The following is a 27,693-nucleotide window of genomic DNA, read 5'->3' on the forward strand; positions in this document are numbered from 1 at the left end:
TTTCAGCACTGACAGCTGCTCTGTATTTTCTGCTCTCTCACAATGTTATTGGTCGCTGCCAGGAGCTCACAAATGCCAAGTGAATTGCTGGAGGGGACTTCAGAAGTGATCACCTTGTTTGAAGCATGGCAAAGAAAAAAATCATGGACTCTCTGCACTGGAGTAACTGAGCAGATACTCCAGGCTTCAGTTTTGATGTTGTGGTTTTCAGCTGAATTAATCTTGGTTTCAAACAATGGTTGCTATGTGGAGAGCAAAAGGTGGCATAAAAATAATTACAACATGCAAATATAAGGAAAGACAAATCCGCGTCCCAGCACAAGGTGACAGAGAGAAACAAATTCAAAATATTCAAATCATTTCTGTCCTTCCTTCCCATCCTCTGAGCCTTGGTGCACCAGCACCAATTTTTCACATCCTGTGCCCTGGAATTGCTGAGCTGAGCTGCAGCAGGGGAGGGTTTGCACTGTGTGAATTTGAGATTCACTGACTTCCCTCAGGGCTTCTGATATGTCTGGAGAGATCCATGACCGCACCAGGGGAGCTGCCCTGCCACTCTCAGCACATGTGGGGCTGTGGGGGTGATGGGGTGGGCTTCAGAGACACCCTGATGCTGTCTGCTCAGGGTGTTCTGGTGAGCTTTCTCTCTCTGCCTCTGGGTACGCATCCGAACACCAGGAAGGGCAGGAGAGAGTCCAGGAGCCTTTTAAATTTACTGCTCAGCTCCTCTTAGAGTCACAGGTGGTGCCCCACGTTGGGTGCCAGCTGTTGCACATCCCATCTAGCTCAGTTGGTAGAGCATGGGATGCTTAATCCCAGGGTTGTAGGTTTGTGCCCCACGTTGGGCGCCCGCTGTCACCTGTCCTGGCTGGATGGTGACAGTGGGGGGGGTGACAGTCCCCCTCTTTTGGGGCCCCACAGGATCCCAGCTACCAGTGGAGGCGCAACACAGAACAAAAAGGCCACAGCAGCAGCATGGGCCTGGGGTGGCACTGGGTTCTTTTATTTGATGTTACACTCTCCGATGTTGCAGACATCTTTTCACTAAAAATCCTTTCTGAGGATTTTTTCTCTTCTGAGAAGCTGAGGCCTCAGAAACAAAATGTAAACAATGGTTATCTGCTGCTGTGGAATGCATCAGGTGTGTCTGTGATTGGCCCATCTTGAATGTTTACAATTAATGGCCAACCACAGACCAGAGAGCTTGGACTCTCTGTCCAAGCCACAGACCTTTGTTATTCATTCCATTCTATTCTTAGCTAGCCCTCTGAGATGAACCTTTTCCTTCTATTTCTTTTTAGTTAGTTCTAATGTAATATATATATCATAAAATAATAAATCAAGCATTCTGAACATGGAGTCAACATTCTCATCTCTTCCCTCAGAAGAGTGGTCACAGGGGCAGGTCTCGAGGGAGGATACAATGTTCAGCTAATCAGGAGAACTGGGGGTGGAACACAAGGGCAAGGGATACAAGGGAGGAAAACTGCTTGGGACAGGAGGGGTTAACAACTGGATGTGGGAGGAAAGGGTTTGAAACTTGGCAGAAAAGTAGCTAAGTAGCAAAGAGATAAACCAACACCTGGCTCAACTGAATAACAAAGACAAGTCTGTGTCACTCTAAAAGCAAGGGGGAAAAGGCCGAAAAAACGACCAAACAACAAATCAAACAATAACCTGCAAAATAAAAACACACTGCAACATTCTGGTTCCTGCAGCTTAGGGGAGAGTTGGAAAATAACCCCAAAGTGGTGTTTGTGTGCCTTGGCTGTGCATGCTGGGCTGGGGCACTGGGCAGGCCCCTCTGGGACATGCTGCTGGTGGCACTTCCACCTCCTCTCTGGCAGCTCCTGGGCCCCATTAGCCATGTCAGGAATGGGTGACATTTCAAATTTGTTATTTCTTACTTCTCCTTACAAAGTGCCAGTTTGACAAATCATGACTTTTCCCAGCACAGATGAATTTCTCCTGCTTCAGGTGAATTTCTCACTGTGAAAAAAAAATTGTCTTTTCAATATTTCATGCCCTGCAAATGAGAAGGTGCCAGTCCTGAGGTCCTGGGCTATTCCAGACCATGTCAGTTCAGATATAAAAGCTAAGAAAAGTGGGAGGAAAGGGGAATTTGTTATTTACCATATTTGCCTTTGGGGAAACTCCAGGGCTGGAGTCCTTCCTGGGAAGTGGCTGAACATCGCCTGCTGATGGAAATAGAGAATAAAAACGTTGGGATTTTTTTCTCTTTTCCCTTCTGCTTAAGAGGGTGGGCAGGCCCTGGCACAGGGTGCCCAGAGCAGCTGGATCCCTGGCAGTGCCCAAGGCCAGGCTGGACAGGGCTTGGAGCAGTCTGGGATGGTGGAAGGTGTCCCTGCCATGTCAGGGATGAACTTTGAGGTCCCTCCCAGCCCAACCCATTCTGGATTCTGTCTTGGCTCTGGCCGGTGCTGCACAGCAGGATTAGGAGCTCTCCTTGCTGCCTCCTTGTTATTATTTTTCATTAACCACCATCACCAGTGCCAAGGATGCCTCAAGTCCCCTACAGCAGCTCTGGGGCTGGTTTGTAAAGCCTTTATTAATGATTGTGTCCTTTGTGCAGCCCAGGAACAGGTCTCACCTTCTAATCCACTTCTCCCAGCGTTCTCAGGACATTTGTAGCTGTTAAATAAAAATTGGTTTCCCTTGGCTGAGGGCTTGCAGGAGACAGCAGCAGCAGGGCCCATTCATTCCCCTCACTCGAGATTTTGCTGCCTCATCCCACCCAGGAGTAGATTCAAGATCCCCTCTGCAGGCAGGGAAATGGGGAGAAGGCCTGAGGGTCAGTGCTCAGTGAAACTGCCAGGGGAGGGGATTTCTGCAGGGCCTGGCCTTCCCCTGGCCCCACAGTCCCTGTGCTGTCAGGTGTGTCCCTGCTGTCACTGTGTCACAGGTGTCTCACTCTGTCTGTGTCCCTGCTGTCCCAGACTGTGTCTGTGTCACTGTTGTCACAGGCTGTATCTGTCCTGGGCACCTGGCGTGGCACCAGCCTCACCTGGCACACAGCAGAGGTGCCCTCACATCCTGCTGCTGCCTGGATCAGGAATTCCAGCATTCCCAGTGAGAGGAATGGCAGATTTGTCTTTACAAACACACTGTGGGTCTGCTGGTAGATAAAACCAGCACTGGGAGTTAAAAGAAACAATGGGAAGGATTCCACTGATTGATGAATGGAAAAAGAGATTTGCTTTTACAAATAAACTTTAGGTTTGCTGATAAATGAAATTAGACATTGAAAGATGAAAGAAACAATGGGGAAGAAAAGCTCCTAAATTCTGTAAGAATTAAAAATTAAAAGGGAGGGTTATACATTAGTGGGAAATCTTTGAGGTCAGCTGTTTTGGGAAGTCTGAACCTCTCAAGTACCTCAGCCAAGGGGGAAAGAGAGAAGGGAAATGTGGCTGGGAAATTGGGATAAAAAGGAGGCTGGGTGCTCCACAAATCTGAGAGATCCCAGGGGAATGCCCCATGGCCTCTCCTTTTATTGGAATAAAGTAAAAGAGCTCCTCTGTCTCCTCTTTGGACACAAACCTCTGGTGTTTGTGGATTAATTTTCCTAACACCAGACACAGCAGCCTGAGAGTCCCCCTGGGGTGCAGAGCCCCTGCTCTGCCCTGATGGAGGAGGGTTTGTGGGGCAAGCACAGAAGGATTTTCCCTTCCTGAAATATTTGGAGCTTTGGCACAGCCTCAGAGTGATCTACCCCAAACTCCCTTGTTGTGAGCCAAGGGGGAACAGCTCAGGGTGGAATCCTGTTCCTGCAGAGGGACATGGGATTTCATATTATGGGATATCATGGGATATCACCAGGAAGGACCTTGGGACACTGAGCACATCCAGAGGGGCTGGGAACACAAACCCTGTGAGGACCCCCTGAGGGAGCTGGGGGTGCTCAGCCTGGAGAAAAGGAGACTCAGGGCTGCCCCCATCACTCTGCAGCTCCTGGAAGGTGCCTGTGCTCAGCTGGGGCTGGGCTCTGTCTCCAGCAGCACTGACACAGCCAGAGCACACAGCCTCAGGCTGCACCAAGGGAAATACAGGTGGGATATGAGGAAGAAGTTTTTCACAGAAAGGGTGATAAAGTTCTGGAATGGCTGCCTGGGGAGGTGGTGGAGTCCCCATCCCTGGGTGTGTTTAACAAAGTCTGGATGTGGCACTGGGTGCCAGGGTTTAGTTGAGGTGTTTGGGCTGGGTTGGACTCAATGGTCTTGAAGGTCTCTTCCAAGCCAGTCATGCTGTGAATTTTTGCTGAAATATTTAACAACTGTTGTGTCCTACACTGAAAAATCCTGTCCTTTTTTTTTTTTTTTTTTTTTTCTGTGTGAATTATTTATTGTGTGAATTATTTTGCTGTTTTTGAGGCTGCCACCTGCCATTTCCAAACAGCACCATCAGGGCAGTTTTACCTCAGCCCAGTGCTGGATTTACCCCAGCACAGGAGCCAATGAGAGCTCCAGATCTAGGGAGGCAGAGGATGGTCAGGGCCAGATGGGAATTCCCAGTTTCATCCCCATTATCTGTGAGGAGTTTGCTGCCCCAGAGGCACCCCCAAGCTGCCATGGATGGTCAGGAAGGTGCAGCCCTCGTTAGGGATTCCCTTGGTTTGGGATCAGCCCTCAGGCGAGGCCTGGCAGCCCTGAACCCACACCACAGAAATTGCTGGGGCCTGTTAATTTGTGCTGCAGCCTCCGAGCATTCTCTAATTAAAAAACCACCAAACCACCACTTCTCTGTGGTTTACTAAACTATTTCCAGTTAATTGAATGTGGCCAGCATTAACATTCCTGCTGTGTGCAGGGGAGGTGGTGCCTCTCAGGGGGCCCATTCCTCTCAGCCCAGTTAAGAACCATTTTAGATCCCAGCTGGGAAGGGGAGGCACAGCCAAACTCCCACTGCCCTGCTTAAATCCTGCCCCAGAATTAGTCTGGGCCTAGGGAAGGCTGGGACCAGCCTCAGCAGAGGGAATTCAATCTCCAGGAGGGAATTACAGCTCTGGGTTTGTTTTTGGATGGAAAAGCATTTCCTGGCAGCCCAGCCCAGCAGCATTTCCCATCTCCAGAGCCAAAGGTGTCCCTGGGGGCTCCTGGCAGACACGAGGGGGCCACTCCAGCCCCTGTCCCAGGAGTCACACAGCAGCAGCTCTAAGGGATGCTCCAGATCCACCCTGGGCATTGTGGAATATCCCAAGGGAAGGGACCCCCAGGGACCATTGAGTTCAGCTCCTGGCCCTGCACGGGACAGCCACAAAATCCCTCATCCCTGGGAGCAAAGGGGGTGTTTGTTTGGGGTGTTTGGGGTGTTTGGAGCCCAGGCTGGAGCAGGTTGGGACCCACAGACACCAGAGGATCCCACATTGCCCAGGGATGATCCCTGGTGATCCCATGAGGGCTGTGGGGTGTGTGCAGGGACACACAGGAGGTTCCCAGGGCTGGCTGAGGCTGGAATTCCTCCTCATTTCACAGTGCAGACTCGGGCTGGGTGTTTGGGGTCAGGGTGCTGTGCCCTAAAACCCAGCTGCAATGTCTCAGGTGTGCCCTGAGCCCCGCTGGGCATTTGTCACCATGGGCATTTGTCACACACAAGGGCCATTTGTCACAAGGGCCATTTGTCACTTATAAACTAGAAGTTTGACTAGGCCAGTATTCAAGCAACAATGAATTTTTTAATTAATATGGTAAAGTATGAGCAATACAGTGCTGGGTACAGTGGGGGAACTTTTCCCTCCAATGGCACACTGATAGTTGGGGCTTACAGGTATTTATAGGGGTACTCATCAGCTTTCTCAGCAGTTTCTATTCCAAATTTTTACATCACAGTTCTATACACCATTGTGATTTAGTTTTTCTCAGGATGTACATCACGAAAGCAGTATCCCCAGATGGTGGTGGTCCGGTTTCCAAAAGAAGGAAGAAGTATCCCATCTGGTGAAGTCCAGTCTCCAGATGTGGATCCACCTTTTGATTGCAAGGACTATAAATCTCATGACAGTGATGTCCACCTTCCCTTGGTCGAAACTATTAGCCCTTGAGTTGATGTCCATCTTCCTTTCTCAAGCTGCATGTTTCCTTTTTATATATTCTAAAGCTATAGTTTCAAAAGATCCTTACTACAGGCAATATTCTAAAATTATACTTCAAAAGGTTATTATTGCAAACTCTTTAAGGCTTATGAGCAGAAAGTTCCTGTCAAAAAGTAACATCCTTAAAGCTTTAATTCAAATGCTCCTAAATCAACTGAAGACTTATAAAAGTTAATTGTGAACAAAGGATAGGTTCAAAGGCCTTCTTCCATGCTTTATTTTTCTCAGTTATTATTAGAATTCGTCTTTGTAGGTGTCCCATGGTCGGTTTCCACACATATCACAATCACAAATACACACATTGCCTGTATGTACCTGACATGAAACACAGCTTGGTATTTCACAGTCACCAGGACCATTTGTCACCAGGGCCATTTGTCACCAGGGCCATTTGTCACCGCGTGTCCCAGTCCTGCTGCTGGAGCTCCGGGAGGGGTGGAGCCTGTCGCGATAGGGGACAGGGAATTTCTCCATGGAAGTGTCAGGATTCCCTTCCTGCTCCCAGCAGCCTTGGGAGTGTGGGATGGGGATGGCAGCTCCGCCAGCTTTGTGGGACCCACGAGGGGTGATTTTAGATAATTAGCTTTAAGGCATTCACAGCATGGTGTGGCAAAAGCTGATAGCCAAGAAACACTTACAGTGTATTTTAATTAGGAACTAATTGGCTTCTGATTGTGAGGGTGTGAATTATAACATCTGTATTGTCTCACCCATCACATGAGACTGAAAATGGAATAAAAGTTTTTAAAACACCTCTCAGCTGCCCCATCTCTGGGTCAGAAAAAAGCTTTATCCAACATCCAGACTAGATGATTCTCTGATCCTTTGGAGCTTTTGGGGTTGGAGAGTTAATTTTCAGAACGAGGCAAAGTCCTGCTCCACCTGGAGCCCTCACCAGCCCCAGCTGACCCTTCCAGGTTGTTTATGTGGGAAACCTGGGTCTAAGTTCTCCCCCAGCTAAACCTCCCTGCCAGAGCAGCCAGTCCCACCTCTTGTGGAGCAAAGTGGCTTTAAAAATCCCTGCAGGTGCCCAGAGTGGCCCTGCTCCCATCCCTGCAGGGTCCCCTGGCCTCACTCACCTGCAGGGCCACCCTGGGGCTGCAGAGGAGCCTCCCACTCTTTTGTTTTAAGGCTGAGCTGATATGAAATGCTCAGGAGTGCTGCTCCAGCATTTAACCCCTTCAAGGAGCAAGCCCTTCCGTTTGGGCCATTGCTACACAGAGCAGAGGACACAGAACTCCCTGGGAATGGGGCTCTGCAGGCAAGGCAGACACAAATTTGGGAAATTTCAATTGGGGAGGCTCAAGGAATTGAGGTAGGGATTCATTTCCTTCAGGAATTTTAAGTCAAGAACAAAGGAAGCTACAGGATGGATTGGACCAGGTCCAGTTTCCCTCCCAGATATCTCATGGGACAGCATCCTCCAGCCTCAGGGTCCCTCAGGAGCTGAGTACCCAGGTCCTGATGCTCTCCATTCACAGCAGCATCTGGAGCAGCCTCAGCTCAGTTTGTTTTACTGCTCACAGGGAATTATTCTGAGGCTCACAAGCAGCTCCATTGATTTCCCCTAATTATAAATCCTATAGAAAGTTTCCAGCTTGCCACAGTCCCCATTTTCCTCCCCACAGAGTCAATAAAAGTTAAGAGTTGCTCCCTGGTTCCTGTCATTACCACAATAAAACCCAGAGTAATTGAAAAGTGAATCAGGGAAATTGCTGGCTCGGAGAGCAGGGATAATTGGAATGACTTGGGAGCCCCAGCGGAGCCTGTCCCTGCCTGCCCCGAGCTGGAGCCACCCTGGACACTCTGCCAGGGTGACACAGGGCAAAGCAGAGACCAAAAATCACTGCATAAATTGACAGAGTGTTCTGAGGTGGAAGGGACCCCCAAAGATCAAGCCCAGCTCCTGTGAGCCAAAGAGGGTGATTCTGAATCCCATCTGAGGTTGTTCCACCTCCTAAAGGATACAAATGACAACAAAACAAGTTAAAAAGATAATTTCTCTCTCTATTAGCATAACATTTGAGATGCAGCAGCAGCTGAGCGTTTGTCAAGAGAACAATTCCTTCCCTCCACACAGACTTTAACTGGAACAGGAAGACCCCAAACCCCTCAAGTCATTACTGCTGGCACAATTGGAGGATGAGCTGATCCCCACAGTTGTGTTTGTGCTCCAGCCTGGAGCAGAGGCATGAGGACAGAGAATCTGCAGAGAATTTTCAGAGGCAGTGCTGGGAGAGAGGGAGAGGATGGCAGAGACTGAGAGGCTGAGGCAGCTGGGGCTGTGCAGCCTGGGGAACAGGAGGGTGATGGAGACATCCCAGCACCTGCCAGGGTCTGGAGGGACACGGGGAACGCAGAGAGGGACCCTGCACCAGGAACTGGGGGGACAGGACACAGGGAATGGCTCCCACTGGCAGAGGGCAGGGCTGGATGGGATATTGGGAATGAGGAATTGTTCCCTGTGAGGGTGGGCAGGCCCTGGCACAGGGTGCCCAGAGCAGCTGTGGCTGCCCCTGGATCCCTGGCAGTGCCCAAGGCCAGGCTGGACAGGGCTGGGAGTGTGATGGTGCTCACAGGAGTCTGAGGATGAGGGAAGAGATGAGGATCTGACTCCATGTTTCAGAAGGCTGATTTATTTTTTATGATATATATTACATTAAAACTATGCTAAAAGAATAGAAGAAAAGGTTTCATCAGAAGGCTGGCTAAGAATAGAAAGGAATGATAACAAAGACAAAGGTTTGTGGCTCGGGCTCTGTGTCCGAGCCAGCTGACTGTGATTGGCCATTAATTAGAAACAACCACATGAGACCAATCACAGATGCACCTGTTGCATTCCACAGCAGCAGATAATCAATGTTTACATTTTGTTCCTGAGGCCTCCCAGCTTCTCGGGAGGAAAAATCCTAAGGAAAAGATTTTTCATGGAAAGATGTCTGCGACATTGGAGCAGCCTGGGACAGTGGGAGGTGTCCCTGCCATGGCAGGGGTGGCACTGGATGGGCTTTAAGGTCCTTCCAACCCCTCCCATCCTGGGATTCTCATCACTCCTAAGCTGCTCAGCCTGAGGTTTTCCCTGACCCCTGCTCATTGCACAGGTGCAAAATCATTCATCCTCCAAGGGGTGAATGAAAGACAATGAGTGCGCTTCACTTAATCTATCCCTGCGATATTCCCATCTATCCCTGTGTGTGCAGGCAGATTTGCACACGTCCCTCTGGTTTTATCCAGCACCCACAGAAACACCAATTTCCCCAACTCCCTTCACTGATTTCCTGCACCATCCCAACCCTGCTGCAGGGAATGTGCAGGGGAGGAGACAGCAGGGACCAGAGACAAAGTTCTGCCTCTGTCCAGATGAAAGCATTTCTGTGAGCAGCAGGGCTGATGGGTTTGGTTTTTCTGCTGTCTCGTTCCTCAGCGATTCAGCTAAAAATAGTGAGCACCCCATTGTCACCAAAGGCTCCTTGGTGCCCAGTTCAAAGCTGGGCTGCAAATCCCCCTGGGATTTAATCACCAATTTCCATCCTGCTTTGTTGTGCATGAACAAATCTCACCAGCCCTGCTCTGCTGTCTTTAATGTTGAAAAGGGAGTAGCTGTGCTCTTCACACCCTGTTCCATGAAAAAAAGCGTTTCTCCTGGCAACTGAAGGTGTGGAAATTTGGGATCATTCCTCTGGTTGCCTTGCAGCAGTGCTGGGGGTGTTGCTGGAGGTTTGCAGGGGGCAGTGAAGCTGCCCAGGGTTCCTGCAGTGCTGATTGCATGGGGGTGAATCCAAGGATTCCCACCCAACACCCTCTCCTGCATTCCTTGGGGTCTTCATCCTGGGAAACTCCAGCCTGGAACTGAGCCCCAGCAATGGCAACCCCATCATTCCATCCCCACTGTCACTCCCTGCCTGCAGGAGCAGCCCCTCAGCCTGTGGTGACCCCATTCCACCTCCTCAGGGCTGATGCTCAACCTCTGCTGGAATTGTCTTCCAGTTCTGCCTCAGGGATGATTCTCAAGGCTAACACAAATCTCAGCTTTGCTGTAGTTTGTGGGTTTGGCTTTTCTGCCTTCAGGGAATCAGGATCACAGAAAGGCTGGGGGTGGGAGCGACCTCAAAGCCCATCCAGTGCCACCCCTGCCATGGCAGGGACACCTCCCACTGTCCCAGGCTGCTCCCAGCCCTGCCCAGCCTGGCCTTGGGCACTGCCAGGGATCCAGGGGCAGCCCCAGCTGCTCTGGGCACCCTGTGCCAGGGCCTGCCCACCCTCACAGGGAACAATTCCTCATTCCCAATATCCCATCCATCCCTGCCCTCTGGCACTGGGAGCCATTCCCTGTGTCCTGTCCTGCCTGCTCTGTCCTGTTCTCCCCAAGGCTGGGGAAGGAATGGGAATTTCCTGCTGCATCCACATTCTCCCAGGGCAGAGGGAGCTGGGAGCTGGCATTGCCCTCCCTCCACTGGGGCATTGAGCCAGAGGGGTTTGTGTAAGAGCCTGAATGAGAGATGTGGGAGTCCAGGGAGCTCTTCAAAATGCAGCTTATTTTATACAAAATGCAGTTTATTGTATACAAAATGCAGTTTCTTGTATACAAAATGCAGTTTATTCCATCCAAGGTGTCACAGCAGCCCAGGGTGACAGAGCTGTGCCCACAGCTGTCAGCTCCAGCTGCAGGCAGTCCTGGAGACCCTTTGGTTTTGGTTACAATGCATTATAGACTTTTCTTTGCTGAGCATCTTCATAAACCAGAACCAATCTATACCTTAACTATTATCTATAGCCTATCATAACTGCTGTAATTACCATATTCATGTTACTGTTCTCCAATCACTAAAAGTCAGTACAGTACAGTTTAAGCTAGAAGTTGTTTTTCAGTTTTCTTGCAGTGGAAAATTCTGAGACCTTTTTCTACTTGCCACATTTGCTGCCTTGTTTGCCTGTGCTCTCTTTCTGCTTGGTTAAAACATCTTCTTGTTTGGGGTGGGTTTATCCTTTGCTCTAAGCCATAAAAACCCCTTCTAACTAACACACCCTTTGCCTCCTTGGTTATCCAGTGAGACTGGCTCAGCAATTATTTTCTTCTCTATCAAAACTTGCTTCCATCTCTATTCCTTCATCAGACTCTACATTTAAAAATCTTTCTGTCTTGCATGCATATCTGTGAGACTTTCTTGTCAAATTTTCATCCTTCCCAACAGATTTGGCCTTTCTGGGTGTCCTGAGGTGGCTCAATGGGGTGGAGCAGCCCTGGAGGGCCCTGGTTGCTGTGCCTGAGCCCTGCTGGGGCTGCAAGGCCTCACTTTCAGGAGCTTCTGCAGCACTCAGGAAAACTCACCATGGCTTGGAGCAGTTTCATCCCTCTTTCCTACACCCAGAGAGACTCCTCTGCTCCCCTGGCACTGCACAGCAGCCAGAGTGTGTCTGCTCTCTGCTGCACCATGAGCAGTGATTAATTACTACCACAAACTGCACATGTCCAATGTCCTGCTGGGGCAAAATGTTCACATTCAGCAGGACATTGGGGGGTTAACACTTGGTTGGTGTAAGAACAGCACTTCCTAATGGATCCACAACTGAGGGAAGTGTCCTCTGCTTGTTTCTCCCTCCAGGCACCACTGGGGGGTTAGGAATGTAAAGAAGGGGGCACAAACAGGGTTGTGGCTCATGGGAGGTGTGAGAGCTACCAGGGGGATCCCTGAGGGTTTTCTCTTTGTTGGGATGGACTGGATTGCTGCCTCTCCATCCCTGGGCTGGGTTTCTGGGTTTCTCTGCTGCTCCACCAGTGCCAAGATCCATTTACAGCATCAACTGTTGGAGTAAAACCAGCCCCAAAGAGCACAAACCCACCTGAGGTGCTGAAATGAGGCTGATAAACACAAGCTGGGAATTGTGGCCTTGCTCTAGGCCTGCTCTCCTGGGAGCCCATCCCTGGGTTAACTGGGCTGTCTCCCACAGTTTGACATGCAGAGGATAACACTGGAGGAGCTGAAGCACATCCTGTACCACGCCTTCCGCGACCACCTCACCATGAAGGACATCGAGAACATCATCATCAACGAGGAGGAGAGCTTGAACGAGAACTCTGGCAACTGCCAGACGGAGTTTGAAGGTGAGAGAGAGTCCTGGGGTCCTCCTCAATTTTCCTGTGTCTCTATGTCTTGGTTTGGAAAGACAGGAGTCTGCTAAGGAAGGCAGGAGCCTCCCCTGAAATGGAGAATGTAAACCCTCCCCACCCCTCCCAATTGCTATAAATTTTAAATTAAGGGGCTCTCAGGCAAAAATATGGGAGCAGGAAATAACAGTTCTTTAATAGGGAAAGGAAAAAAAGAAAAGGATAAAATAAACAATGCAGTACACTAGAACAACAGTGACAGAGTCAGAACCCAACCTGACACCCTGTGGGTCAGGGTGTTGGCAGCAGTCCCATTGGAATTGTGGCTCAGCCCTCCTGCAGTGCCAGGGGTGGTTCTGCTGGAGCAGGGATCCTGCAGAGAAGGATGGATTCTTCCTCTGAAGATCCAGTGGAAGAAGAGGCAGCTGCTGTTCCTCTGGGGAACCCAGTGGAGAAGTCGTGCTGGTGTTCCAGAATCTCCAGATTATATCCAGGTAGGAATGCTTGGCTCCTCCCTCTGGGCTCACATCTCCCAATGGGATGCTGTAGTTCTTATCAGCCATGCAGTGACATTCAATAGCTGTTATCAGCAGATGTCCCCTCCCCAGGGAGGAGTGAATGTGGTCCCTCAAAGAGAGAGATAAGGCAAACTGCCCACTTGCCAAAGGTAATCTGCCATACAGAGGGTAATGGAAAACAACTTGCATTGCAATCTGGAACACTCTAAAACTCCCTCTGATCTGGGATAGGGGTGCCTGGGAGTGGCACGGAGTTGTTTTGGACACCCAGAAAGCTCAAGAGCTGCCCTCAGACTTCTTCTGTCCCTCAGCAAAGCTGATCCTTTTCCAGGCACAGGGATGAAGCACTGGGGGTTTCCCCTCTCTCTGCTGGGATGCAGGCAGAGGGATGTGCTGAGGTCAGTGCCTAAGCCAGGCTGAATTTCCCTACAGAAACACCTTCATTTCCCTCATCCTACCATGGAATTACTTTCTTGGCACTGGCAGGCCCTACCAAACTGTGTTGGGCTTCTCCAGTTTTCTGCTGAGATCCCAAAAAAGCTCCCAGGGAGCAGCTGGGACGAGTCTTCTCCTGCACTGTAGCACCAGCAGTGAGCAGAGGTCCATGCTCTGCTGCCCTGGGGACCTTTAGCTCTGAGCTGCCAGGACCTGCCCCAGCCAGGACAGCTCCTCTGAGCACAGGAGGAGCTCTGCAAAGCCAAGGGCTGAGCAGTGCTTGGAGGCACCCAGAGAAAGGAAACATTTCCTTCTTTCAGCAGAGCCTCAGGGGATCAGAAGGGTTTGGGGCTGGTCTGGTTTGGGGCTTGTGGTTCCTTCAGGAGTTGGGATCAGAACTGGGATCTGCAGTAAATCTTGCACTTGGACAGGGCTGACACTGGCAAGGACATTCCCCATTTTAAGCCACCTCAGCAGAAGCATTTTCATTTCCTTGGCCAGAGGAACTCACGCTGCTCTGAAGTGTTGCTGCTGAGAGCAACCAAAGAGATCCTGGTTGTTCAGCCTGTGGCAGTGCCCAAGGCCAGGCTGGACAGGCTTGGAGCAGCCTGGGACAGTGGTAGGAGTCTCTAGCCAAGGAATGGGATGGTTTTTAAGTTCCCTTCCAACCCAAACTGATCTGTGATTCCATGAAATCATCTCAAGAGCAGAAGAGCCCAGGGAAGTGGAACAGAGAAGCTCAGAGTTTGTGCCCTAGTGGAGCCACTGTGTGTCCTACCCAGCAATCCCACTTTAGACCATTTTGGGGGGAATTCTGACATTCTGTGGGGTCAAACAGCTCAGAAAGGGCACCAGGCAGAGACAAAGAGCAGAGGATGAAAATACAGCCCAGTCTTTGGCCTGGCTGATGAATAGGGTGCAGCAGCTCCATTCTCACCCTCATCTCTACTAAACAGGGCAGAGAAGCTGTAGGAGCAGAGCTGAATTTTAAAAACCCTGCAGGAGGGAGGCAGCAGCAGCAGCACTCCCTGAATCAGGCCAAGCCATAATTTTTGTGTTCCTCTTGGAGAAGAGTACAGAGGAAGAGATGTTTCTTCCTTGCCTGGAGCTCTTGGTGCCCACTGACCTGCTGATCCCTGGGGACAGGAGCCAGCTGTCACTGCTGCAGAGTTTTGGGAGCTTGGCTGAGCCATCCCAGAAAAAACCTGGGTTCCTAATGCTCAGCGTCTCATTTTGGAAGCTCCAGTTTCCAAAAGTGCAGCAGGAACAGCTTTTCTCGTGGGATGTTTTGGCATTGCTGGTGCCAGGCAGAACCTAGAAGCAAAACAGACCCTTTTTTAGATGTTGGGAACACACACAAATCCAGCAGGAAATAAAGATCAGCTGAACCATCAACAATGGGGCAAAGTTTTGCTCCAGGTCCCAGTGGAAGGGGACAGCTCTGGTCTGACAGCTCTGACAGGAGCATTTCTGCCAGGAGAGGACAGGTTGGGTCCCTGCAGCTCTCCAGGCTGCCAGGAATGACCCCCAGAGCTCCCAGCTCTCAAACACCAGCATCCCTACAGGAATTACATGGCATGGATTGTGGCACTAAGGGACAGCTGTCCCTGGGGTCACTCACTTCCAATTAGTGCACTGAAGGAGATGCTTTTTGGGTGGAATTCTTTGAGTTTAATTTAGGTGCCACCTTGGGATGAGATGAATTGCCCTAAAACAACTCCCTTTCTTCGTTCAATTCCAGCAATTCAAATATTTCTTTCAACTCCCATCCGTATTTAAAGTACCATCCACCCCACTGAAAGGGCCTTTAGTTCTGGGAGGAATGAAGCCAAGATGAGCCCCAGTGGTTCTCACAGAGATTTTGGGGTCTCCTAAGGGAGGAAACACAGCAGAGACACAGGAGCAGCTTGGTGAAAGGGGGATCCCCACTCAGTGTCACCTCTGGGGGTGTTCTTGGATCCCAGACCAGCCCCAAACCCTTCTCCTTCTGTGGGCAGAGACATCCCCCTTCTCCACACCTGGACATTCCTCTTCTCCACATCTGGAAAACCCCTGTTTTCCACACCTGGACATCCCCATTTTCCACACCTGGACATTCCCCATTTCTCACACCTGGACATTCCCATTTTCCACCCCTAGACATCCCCATTTTCCACACCTGGACACCCCTGTTTTTCACACCTGGACATTCCCCTTCTCCACACCTGGACATTCCTGTTTTCCACACCTGGACACCCCTGTTTTCCGTACCTGGACATTCCCCTTCTCCACACCTGGACATTCCCATTTCCCACACCTGGATGTCCCCATTTTCCACACCTGGATGCCCCCATTTTCCACACCTGGACATCCCCATTTTCCACACCCGGACATTCCCCTTCTTCACACCTGAGTGAGCTGGCTCAGGTGCTGAAGAGTGTTGCACAGGTAATATCACCATCAGTACAAAGCCATGAAATTTCTGTCATACAATTATGGAATAATGAGATAATAAGGTCTTTATGACCATGAAATCTTCTTCAGTATCACTGTGAATGGCAGACCCTGCACCCCTCAGCACACAGCTTACCCCAAATGCAATATTTGTATTACAGTCAGGGCCAAGGCCAGGATTTCCTCAGCTCCCTCTGAACACTGCAGTCATTTCAGGGGAAGGACATGCCCAGGGCAGAGGCACAGTTCTGTCCTCAGCTTTATCTCTGTTTTTATCAGCACTCAGAGCAGGACAGTGAAGGCTGTGTGATTTCCTGGGACACAGGCAAAGGACAGTTTGCAGCTCCCAAAGATTTACAGCCCAGCTGCCTTTTCCTGGCAGTTCCCTTGATCCAGCACTCAGGGCACAGAGCTGGTGGCACAGCAGTGTCAGTGGTTACAGGACTGCCAGGGGGTGCCACCCTCAGCCATGACCCTCACCTCCACGGGATGCAGCCAGCAGCTCCTCCCTGCCCCCCTGTCCTGCTCAGCTCAGTTTGGGGATGACAAACTGACTTGTTAAACCAAAAATAACTCCAGGCAGCCTGAGCAAGGCACCATCACTCACCTGTGGCAGGGCTGGGACAGGCCTCTATAAATACACTGCTGCTGTCCTTGTGAGGAGCTGTTCTCCTGCAGGAGAGAAGGCTCCCAGTGCTGGGAGCACATCCCAGACCCACCGTGGGCAGGGTGACCTGGAAACAGCCTGGCCCCATTAGCCCCAGCTGCTTGAGGAGTCCTGGGGGCTGTGGTCTGTGCCAGTGGACAAGTTCTCCTCCCCAGCCCTTCCTGGGACTGTTGAGAAAATGAAGAATGGCCCAGCCTTGATTTGCCTTTGCCTCGAGAGCTCTGATGGATGTTGGAAACCTCTGGGTTGCTCTTCCCCCTAAAAGGGTTGAGGATTTCTCCAGAGGAGCCTCAGGCTCTGCCCATGTCCCATGAACCACATCTAACCCCTGGTGTGTCCCGTGGGTGGCAAAAGCTGCCAGTGGCACCCAAATGTTGGCATCCAGCCCTGGGACAATGCCAGCTGTGGGAAACCAGCAGGAAAAGCAGATTCTGTGCTCAGAGATGATGGATTAGAGAAAGGAGAGAACTGAGGGCATGCCCTCCCCAGTAAGCAGGGCTGGGTAAATGGAACTTCATGTTGTAGGGAAGAATTCCAGGAATCAGGGCATCAGGAGTTCCAGCTCCTCTGCCTCCCTGTGGATTTCCAGGGAGCAGGGCAGTGCTGATATCCATCTCCTTCCTGGAGTCATTCCCAAACAACAGCGAGAGGAATGGCTGGGCTGACATTCCCCTTTCCCCCGGGGTTATTTGTAGGTAATTTGGATGGTTGGTGTCCCTTTAGTGGGCAAAGAGCAGTAAATGGGACTTCCCTGCATCCTGCTGCCTTCAGGCTCTGTTGTATAACAGAACCCTGGAGAAGTTGTTCAGTTCAGGGACATTTCTGCAAAAACACCGAGCATATTTTACTCTTTTCCTCTGGAGAGGTGAGTTTGTTATCCCAATAAACCCTTGGCCAGCCTCAGGCTGCTGTTCCCATCACCAGCCCCACCCTGACAGCAATGCTGGTGCTGGCAGTGATTTCTCTGCTGCCTGGGAGTGCTTTCAAAGTACAGAAATAATAGAAAATACATTAAAAACAACAACTACAGCTGGGCAGGAATGAGCTTTCCAAAGCACCAGGGCACCGTGCACAAAGCCAGGGAGCCACAGCACTGATCCTGTGTGGGTTATAAAAGCCAGAGAAGGAATCCGGGAGCAGAGCAGTGCAAGCAGAGAGTGAGGAATTTGGGAGAGCTGCTGGCAGGGGGGATCTCATTCCCTGCCCAGAACACAGCCAGGCCTCACTCACATTCCCTGCCTGGGGCAGGATGGCTCCAACCCTTCCCAAGGAGGGCTCTGTGCCCCTAGCACTGAGCTGGGGCCACTGGCAGCTGGGACTGGGGCACAGGCACTGCTGAGCACTAGCCAGAGGAGGTGATGGGGGAAGAAACTGGGATTCAAACCTGGCATCCAGGGCTCTCTGTGCCATGAGGTTCAAGGCTGCATCAGAACAAGGGGATTTTCCACAAATTCTAAAAATATTCTCCTTTCCAGCTTTCTAAACATGGGCACCTGGAGCCTGTCCTTGGCTGCATTTTAGGTTTGCTTTGGGGTTGTTGTCAACCATCTGAAAGTTTCCCATCATCACAAACCCATCCATGAGGAGAAGGTGACAGGGACATCGCTTCCCAGGGCAAAGCAAGGTCCAGAGCAGGCAGGCAGGGCTCTCCATCCTGGGTGGGATGATTTCCTGGCTGTCCCTGACTGACCTGCACAGGACAAGTGCCAGGTCCTGCACTTGTTCCATGGGGCACAACAGGAGCAGAATGTCCCATGGAGCACTCCAGGCTGGGACAGAGGAGCTGGACAGATGGGAAAGGCCTTGGGAGTGCTGGTGCCAGTGGCTGGACATGAGCCCAGGTGTGCCCGGGTGGCCAAAAAGGCCAATGGCACCTGGGCTGTGCCAGGACCAGAGCAGGGCTTGTCCCCAGTGCTGGCACTGCTGAGGTCCCACCTCAAACCCTGGGGACAGCCCTGGGCCCCTCAGGACAATGCAGACCCCAAGGGCTGGAGATTGTCCAGAGAAGGGAATGGAGCTGGGAAGGGCCTGGAGCCCCAGGAGCAGCTGAGGGAGCTGGGCAGGGGCTCAGCCTGGAGCAGAGGAGGCTCAGGGGGCCCTTGTGGCTCTGCACAGCTCCTGACAGGAGGGCACAGCCGGGGGGTCGGGCTGTGCTCCAGGGAACAGGGACAGGAGCAGAGGGAACGGCCTCAGGCTGCGCCAGGGGAGGTTTAGATGAAAAAATAGGAACAATTTCTTCACTGAAAGAGTTGTCCAACAATGGTGGAATCCCCATCCCTGGAAATGTCCAAGAAGTATGGATGTGGCACTTAGGAGAAGGTTTAGTGGTGACCATGGTGGTGGCTCTGGGGTGATAATTGGGCTCTTGAAGCCATCACCTGGGGGAACCTTCAAGGCCTTTGCAAACAAATCTCCACAGTGCCCCAACAGCACCCGTGGCTCTGACATTCAGATGTGGAAAGACCAGGACAGAGTCATGAACTGGCTTTATTAAGTCACAGCACGAATTCTCGCTGACAAGCTTGGCAAAAAGTAAAATTAAATAAAATGAGTGCTAAAAATCCCAACTCTATCTGCTTTTTAATTGCTGCTCTCATTTCTTTTGACAATTATTCTGCAAGCATTCACTTGGAAAGGTTCTTAATAAATCTGATTTGGCTTAAGCACAGAAAACCTAAAACCTAAAAAGTTTGGAAAATGTGCCATGGATGCTCCTGGGAATTGTCACAGTGGGGGCCTGAGTGTCATCAGGGAGCACTCCTTGATTTTCCACTCATTCCCAGTTGACCTGGGTGAGTCGGAGGGATTCATACAAGGTTGATAATTGCTATTAAAGAACTTTAGAAACAACTTATTCAAACTGAAAGAGAGGAGGTTTAGGTCAGAGAGTGGGAAGGAGGGTGGGCAGGCCCTGGCACAGGGTGCCCAGAGCAGCTGGGGCTGCCCCTGGATCCCTGGCAGTGCCCAAGGCCAGGTTGGACAGGGCTTGGAGCACCCTGGGATAGTGGAAGGTGTCCCTGCTCATGGGACAAAGATGAGGTTTGAGGTCACTTCCAACCCAACCCAACCCAACCCAACGTAACCCAACCTAACCCAGCCCAGCCCAACCCAATCCAATCCAATCCAATCCAACCCAACCCAACCCAATCCAATCCAATCCAATCCAATCCAATCTAATCCAATCCAACCTAACCCAACTCAACCCAACCCAATCCAACCCAACCCAATCCAACCCAACCCAACCCAATCCAATCCAATCCAATCCAATCCAATCCAATCCAATCCAATCCAATCCAATCCAATCCAACCCAACTCAACCCAACCCAATCCAATCCAACCCAATCCAATCCAATCCAATCCAATCCAATCCAATCCAATCCAATCCAACCCAATCCAACCCAACCCAACCTAACACAACCCAACCCATGCTGTGATTCCAACTTCACAAAGAACTTAAAAGAAATACACAGCTAACCCCAAATGTGCCTGTGAGCATTTAAAAGGATCAAAAGCCATGATGAGGAAAAGGAGTTCCTGAAGGGTTGGGAAGGATGGGGATGGGCTGGTTTGGAAGTCCTGCAGGGCTGGGTGTGTTGTTTGGGAATGTCCCAGGAGGCAGAGGTGACAGTGAGAACAGGAGGGTTCCTGAGCTGCTCCAGGAGGGAACAGAACTCCTGTAGGAATGTGCCCCCTGTTGACAGAGTGACAAAACTATCCTTTGTCTCCTTAAAAAAGGATAAAAGCCCAGAAGTTTCTCTCCTCAATTAAGTAAAAAGACATCTCATAAGATGTGAAAAACTTCACCTCAAACTTAAACATAGCCACTTGAACAGAAGCCAAAAATCCTGCCTAAGCAATTTACTAGAAAAAGAAAAGAAAGAAAAAACAAATTGCTTTTGTGGGGTATTTTACCAAAAGCAAGAACCTCTTGCACCTAGCTCAAGTTTTCTCTATAAAGAAGAAAAATTAGGTGAGAGGCAATGTTTTGTCCTCTGTTGAGGAAGTTAGTTATTCTTAGGTGGTGGATTAAGGGTTAAAGTACCCTGGGGATGTGGAGAAGTTTGAGAGAGGGGTTTGTTTTGTGAGGATGTTTGGGCTCTTTTTGAGATTTCTAGGGCTAAAGCAATGCCTAGGGCTGTTACAGCTAGAGCAGTTATTTATTTTAATGGAGAGTGGTATGGTTGTTGTATATAACAAAATTGTTGGAGTAAAATAACATAAACAACCTTTTGTTATTTTGCCTTTTATTAAAACTTTTCTGTTTCCAACACTACCACAGAAGCCATCCTGCTATTTTTATGCCTTCTAAGCTAGCTAAGCTATCCTAATTGTGATATAAATGTCCAAAAGGTTGTGAGACCTAGCTCAGAAAGAGCATGTACCAATGCCCTGCCCTGTGTGACGCCGCTCTTGTCCCCGCAGTGCACGCCCAGAAGCAGAACCGCCAGACGTGCGTGCGCAAGAGCCTCATCTGCGCCTTCGCCATGGCCTTCATCATCAGCGTGATGCTGATCGCGGCCAACCAGATCCTGCGCAGCGGCATGGAGTAGCTGGCACGGCTCGGCTCGGCTCGGCTCGGCTCGAGTGGTCCTGGCACGGGATGGCCGCCATGCATGCGCACCCGGGAGAGCTCCCGCCCCGATCCCACGGCACCGACACGCGGGCACAGCCGGCGCCTGCGGCGGGAGCCGGAGCCAGCAGCGTGTCCTGTGAACCAACCACATCCTTTTGGCAGGGACATCAAAGGGCTGTTCTAATGCTTTAAAGGTTTTGTTTCCTAATGCAATAATCCCACATCCAGGAGTCCCGAATTATTGCTTCGAAACAGCAATGGCAGCGCGGAGGACGCTCAGATCCGGCGCTCTGCGGGTGGGAGGAGGCCCAGCCTCGTGACTGGTCCTGACCCAGGGCCCAGTGACTGTCCCACGCAGCTCCCGCCGGGCCCGCATTCCCAGGAAGTTCATCGTAGCATTGCCACAAGCAAGTCCTGTTCCTTTTGTTCCACGTGTTCCAGCTTCACTTTCCTTTTCCCTTATGACCATGCCATGGAGTTTACGGCATTAGAGGGGAGCTAGAGCATCCTTGTACAGTATTTTCTGAGGAAAAAAGGGGAGAATTTGCCAGCACCATACAAAATGTCTATTTTTTGCTTCATCAACTCCACCTTTGACACGAGACTGTGGGGTAGCAGGAGTCTGTTGGACGTTTTTTTCCGACTGTGAATCAGGGCTTGAGGAGCACCCCTTGTTTTCCCACCTGGGCATTGCTGAACTTGTGCAAAGTCTTCCAAGGGACTCTGCCACCACCAGCGCCAGCTAAACCTCCCTCTCCTCTGGCCTCTCTGCATATTCAACATTTCCTCTCCAGCAGTTTTACCCTTCTTCTTTATTGGTCTTCAAGAATTTTTTCCCAGGTGAAAATCCTGAGGGAAGCTCTTCCTGAGCTTTCCTCTCCTTTCCTTGCCTGCACAATTTTGATTTATTCTGTTTCATGCGGCCTGGTTATGATCTGCAGTGAAACCTCCATGGTGAACATCATCCTGTGGAGGAGGTTTTATTTTCTCCTACATGATAAAGTGTTGATTTGACCAGCCAACTTCTCCATTCCTTCCCAGGATCCATCCCACCAACCCATCCCATGGCAGGCTCCGATGGGGGCCATTGGAAAAGCTGAGCTCTGCAGGAGAAGAAGGAGCCCAACCTGAGCCCACCCTGTGTGCTTGGAGTATGTCAGACTTCCAGGTCTGGGGAGCCTTGGGTGGTTTTCCTGGAATACATTTTAGGGAGCAGCAAGGAGAAGATGGAATGGAGCAGAGCAGGGACACCACAGGGGCAGTGCAAGCAGCCAGTTGGACTTGGGAAGGTGTTTTTCCTTTGAAACTTGACACAAATCCATGCATTTCCCTTTGGAGGAACTATGCCCCTGGGTGCCACACCAGGACAGAAATGATCTCCTGCCCTCCTGGGAGATCCCAGCTGGTGATCATGGAGTGCTCCAAGGCAGTTCCATGGAGGCACTCAGGTGCTGGAGTGGGGTGGCTGTGCTGGGAGAGCTCCAGGCACACCCAGGACCCCCGAGATGTTGCTCCTGGAGTGGAGGTGACTGTTCCCTGTGCCACAGGAGGGGCAGGATGGTTTCCCCAGGGCTTGCACAGCCCCAGCTTCCCTCATCCCACCCTGCAGCCACTGACTTACACTGGATCCATCCCCAACACCTATTCCAGCTCTTTCTTTTCTACCACTCTGAGTGACATTTACCTGTATTTTTAGCAGCCTAATTTAAAAATCTGCTGTTCCTTGTCCTGTCTCCCACCACCCCTTTAAACTCATGTCACTTTTAGGTGTCTCAGTGTCCCACCTCCACCTTTTCCTGCCATTTTCCTGGTGTCCCCTCCATCCTAAAGACAACACCTTTTCCACAGCAGCTGAGTTGGTTTATTCTGCCTTTCCCAAACACATAATTCCTGCATTTCTGTTCTGCTGTGACCAATAGAGGTGAACTGCAGAATATTCCATTAAAAAATGATTCTGTCTCTCAGAAGACAGAGAGATTTCCATTTGCTACAGGGCAGCACCAGAATATCTGTGGGATATTCTGGTGTGGGATTCTCAGTACTGGGGAACCCAGACACATTTTCTGTGCTGAGCATTGCAGATAATGAACTTGGAGATCATTTTGAGGAAATTCATCCCCACTTTTAGGTCTCAGGGCTCTGTGGAAAGGTGGCAGCTGTGAGAAAAAAGTCTAAATGTTCCTTGCCACCAAGGAATACTCATTTTGTCCCTGGGATTGTGCTGGAGTGAGCATGGGCAGATGGAGGTGGAGGGGAGGGATGGGGGAGCACAGGGTGGAGCAGTGCCTCCACTGAGCCCAAACCCTCAACCCCAAACCCACAACCCCAAACTCACAACCCCAAACCAGGCATTTCCCCACATTTCCTCACCCATGTGCCACAAACCCCCAGCAGACTCCAGGCCCAGCAGCACCTCATGCACAAGGATTGTCTGCATTCCTTGAAGCTTTCTGGAATGCTCCAGAATTGCCTCCTGCATGCCCCATAGACCTTTGTAAATAGTGCCATTCTCCAGCCCAACCCTTCCCCTCCCAGCTCCATTTGTAAAGCCAAACCTATAATGAATATATTGGTAAAAGCCATAGCCTGGTGTCAGTAGAGTTCATTGCACAACTCCCCACTGATTTTACTGGGTACAGGATTTTTGGGGCTTTGGGGTGTGATTTTTCTGTAGGGAGCCTCACTTTTCCATTATGAATCAGGGTCATGTCTTGCCAGAGGTCTCCTTTCCCTTCCTAGAGCAGCCTTCCTCCATCCCCAGGCATTGTGAAGAGATCCCTTCTTTAATCAGTGGCTCCTGGCAATGCAGGATGGATCAGGCCGAGCTATTCCATCCTTTCCTTCCCCACAACCTTCCCATCCAGCAGCACTGAATGTCTCCTACCTCCCTCCCTGGCTCCATTTATGTAACATCCATTTATCTCTTTTTTTTTTTTTTTTTTTTTTTTTTTCTACACAAGAGGGGAAAAATAGGGCTTTTTGCTGCTTTTACAGACAGGAGGTAAAAATAGAGCAGTAAAATTCTGATTGGAACCTGATGGCAAAAGCTGAGGGGGGAGAAAGCAGAAGAATCAAAGACATAAAAATAAAAACCCCACATCCCATACTTTAAGGAAAAAAAAAACCTTATTTAAGTGCTAATTAACATACTTTAAAAAATACCCAGACTGCAGCAGAGCTGTCAGAAAAAGCTCTAAACTTCTGCTCTTGCCAGTTCCAGGAGGATTGAAGTGTCTTTTCAGCCCTGCAGTTCTGGAGGAACAGGAGATTGCCATGGCAACGCTGGCTGTTCGTGACATGGGTGCCACCGTGGCAGAGCACACATGATCCCAGACTGCCAGGGATGGGCAAACAGCTCCCAGCACTGGCACAGGGGCTTTTCATGGATTAGGAAATTATTAGGAATTCGTGAGCAACTCTGTTGGCTTGGCCACAAAGAGCTGTGTGCAATTAAGGGGATTGACGTGCAGGGAAGGCTTCAAAAGGGACGTGATGATTTCAGCCCCAGAGAGGCTTTGGTTTAACTCAGGAGGGAGTGAAATCCTCTCAGCCTGAGCACTGCCTGTCCTGGGCTGGCTGAGGACTCTTTGGGAAGGTTCTCCATGTGGGGATCAAGCTCTGGTGGGAAGGATTTGGGTTCCTGCTCCTGCACCCCTGATCACCACTGACCTTGGCTTCAGCCACTGGCTTCAGCAGTGATCCTGATCCGTGCTCCTGGAGAAGCCAGCAGAAGGAACAGCAGCCTCACCAATGCTGAAATAATTTGGAGGGAAGTGAATTCCAGCAAAAGCTGCTGAAGGAACACTGCTCACCTGTCAGAGCCAAAGCCATTCCTTCAGGGCAGCCATGAGAAAGCCACAGCTGGGGAGTTCCAGGCAGGGCAGATGCAGTGGCTTTGTCCTGTGCACTGCCAGGAGCTGGACTTGAGGTCCTTGTGGGTCCCTTCCAACTCAGGATATTCCATGATTGTGGTGCTGGTGGCCCAGGAGAGCCAGTGACACCTGGGAGGTGTCACCTCTGGTGCCACCCATGGGAGCCTGGCCCCTCCACGAGTGCACCACTGAGGAGGAATTTCTGATCAGAACCAATGTCAGCATAATTGCAAGATTTAAATTGGAAGTCTTGGCTTTGTTAGGACTCTGGTCCTCATGCTGTGGGAGGTAACAGGGAGTTAGAGAGAGTTCACAAAATAATTCTCCTTCCTGCTTGATGGGCACCCCCATATCCCCCAGTCGCTGCCAGCACCTGGGACAGTGATCACAGAGCCCAGGTCCAGGGTGAGCAGGAGGGTGGGAGGGAGGAGCACCCCCAGCTCCTGTCCCTGCTCCCCGGTGAGCCAGGCTGAATTTCTGGGTGAAATCCAGTTCATGAGAGAGATTCCATCCCGGTTATCCAGAGGTTTCACCTGTTGGACACGTGCACTGGCAGGGCTGGATGTTGGTTGCTTTAATTCCAGCAGCTTGGGTACCCCCTCTTTATAAGCTGGGCTAAGTAAAGAGGGGTTTTAAATCCAGAACTCAAAGGCAGGAAGCAGGCAAAGCAAGGCAAGCTAGAAAACATTCCCAAAGCTGCCACTCTGGGTGGCTGAAATCTGTTTGGATGAGCCGAGCAGCCACTGGTCCTTTCTTCCACTGAAGTTTAGGAATATTTTGTCCCAAAACCCAACTCTGCATCCTCCTGCCTGCTGGAGAAGAGCCAAACATCTCCTGGGCCACCCCTGGCACTGGGAGGGGCTCCATTCCTGGAGAAGGCCCCAGGACAAAGGGAGACTCAGCTTTTCCCATGGAAAGCTCAGCCCCTGCACGTGCTGGGAGCTGCCAGGGCTGTCACCACCCCGAGGTGACAGGAGCACAGCCCCCGTCAGCCCTGCATCAGTGAGGGGAGAAGCAGTGGGAGGAATGACATTAAAATCTCTAAGAATGAAGTCCCTTATTTTACCCACCCCTGTAATCCATGATTTAGTTCCTGCTTTATGGATGAGTGTTTGAAAGAAGAAAAACCAACTCTTCTAAAAATGAGAATCTGATGAAGTGTCTTTTTTTCTTGGCTCTGAATCATGCTTCCATTCCACTGATGAAGATGTACAGAACTTGCTGGGTTTCAATCTATTATTTTACCCTCCTGTGCTCTGACAGGGCAATTACATTTCCCTGGCATCACTTAAAACCTGTTCCTTTCCCAGGAATTTATTGCAGAAAAAGAAGTTTCACCACATTTTCATATCTTTATGTTGTTGGCTGCTATCAGGATGGGCTCTGTATTTCTCCAGTTCAAGAAGGACATTTTGGGCAGCTCTAGGAAGTGACAAAGCTTCACCAAGAGCAAGGTGGGCAGAAAATCTAAGACCCTTTTAACTGGAAATGTGATCACTTGCAGCTTTCCAATGGCAAAAGTCTGGAAAAGTGCTGTAATTTGGCATCTTCACTATGAAATAATTGCAGCCCCAGAAGAGGGAGAAAGGAGAAAAAAGAAATCCTCTGGATCTAGAGCTCAGTACTTGACAATTTGATGATGAAAGTACCACAGGGTTTTTTTTTTTATTTTCTGCCAAGACTGACCAAAATACTTTGTAGCCTTGAAAACCATTGCTAGATGAAATTGCCATTTCCCACCCAATCATTTCCCCAGCTGTTCCTGGCCTGTCTTTGCCAGCATCCCAAACCAGCAGCTGGATTTGCCCCTCTTTAGGTGAGATCCGTGTTCCAGCTTTCCTTTCCCAGCTGTGTCTCCATCAGCCAGCCAGGAGACCTTGGGAAGCTCTGGGGTGGCTCTGGTGCCACCAGCCCTTGGGCACCTTGTGTGTCCCTGCTGGGGGCCATCCCAAAGGGTGCAGGTGATGTTGGTGACATCAATCCCCAAATCCCTGCTCTGTTCCCCCTGCAGCAGCCCAGGGGTGGGCTCACCCTCCTGAGCATCCCCTCCAGAGCAGCCAAAGCCCTTCCAGCTGTGGTTCCTCAGATTTCTCTGGGCTGGGTGAGGAGGGGAGAGCAGGTTACCTGTGGGCCCCAGGGTCAGTCAGAAATAACTCATTTGAGTTAACTGGAATAAGGCCAGGAGTCAGGCTGCTGCCATTTAATCCATAGCAGGATCTAAGGAATCAATTCCTTATTAGGAATCCTCCTGATTCATCTCTAGGAAGGTCTCCACTAATCCCTGTGTCTCCCTTTTGTCACCAGCTCATGTTTTCCAGCCATTTACTGTTCGTTTATAAACTCACTGGGTTTTTTTGGCTCGTTAACGAAAGACATGGCTTTTTAATTAAAGAAAAAACTTCACAAAGTCAGCAGCATAGTAGTAAAAAAAAAAAATCCTAACAAAAAACCTTTGTACAAAATACTGTAAATATTAATATAAATTAACTGGGCATGCAACTGAAATAAATCCTATGTTATTACAAGTTATCTGAGTGTATAAAGGAGTGTATAAAGGAAAACTGAATGCCATATGTATCAGCTGTTCCCTCTAACCAAACTCTACTGTAAATATATAATCTGTATAAAAATATTTTAATTTTACCATTATTTATGCAATAGAAATAAAGGTTTTTTTCTTTTGATGAAGCTTTTTTTTCCTCTTTTGAAGCACTGATATTTATTCATGCCCGAGTACAAGAGCAAAAGCAAGATTTGCATAAAATATTAGGACAGAGACCCTTTATTCCTTCTGAGAGATACATGAACATTTGGGGGGTTATTTTGCTTTGAAAATAGATTTACATATTTAAAAGCCTGTTACTACAGAAGGAGCTCCTGGCTGGAGAAATGAGATCAGCAATTCCAGATGCACAGGAGGCCAAAGGGAGGGATTGAACTTCTTTTGTGGAAAGCAAAGCCACAACTGGTCAGATCTCAG

The 27,693-nt window shown here is 50.1% G+C and overlaps 1 protein-coding gene across 4 annotated transcripts in view; it reads left to right on the plus strand.

Annotated features, from left to right (window-relative positions):
- Positions 1-27,401, plus strand: part of CALN1 (calneuron 1) — a 176,668-nt gene extending 149,267 nt beyond the window's left edge. For all 4 annotated transcript variants that reach the window (XM_058037500.1, XM_058037501.1, XM_058037503.1 and 1 more), the window contains 2 exons: positions 12,059-12,212; positions 20,691-27,401. In XM_058037500.1, the coding sequence (XP_057893483.1) occupies positions 12,059-12,212; positions 20,691-20,818 (282 nt within the window). In that variant the 3' untranslated portion in view covers positions 20,819-27,401. The remainder of the gene's footprint in view (positions 1-12,058; positions 12,213-20,690) is intronic.
- The last annotated feature ends 292 nt before the right edge of the window (positions 27,402-27,693 follow it).

The sequence above is a fragment of the Melospiza georgiana genome, chromosome 19, assembly GCF_028018845.1.
Source record: "Melospiza georgiana isolate bMelGeo1 chromosome 19, bMelGeo1.pri, whole genome shotgun sequence".
Lineage (NCBI taxonomy): Eukaryota > Metazoa > Chordata > Aves > Passeriformes > Passerellidae > Melospiza > Melospiza georgiana.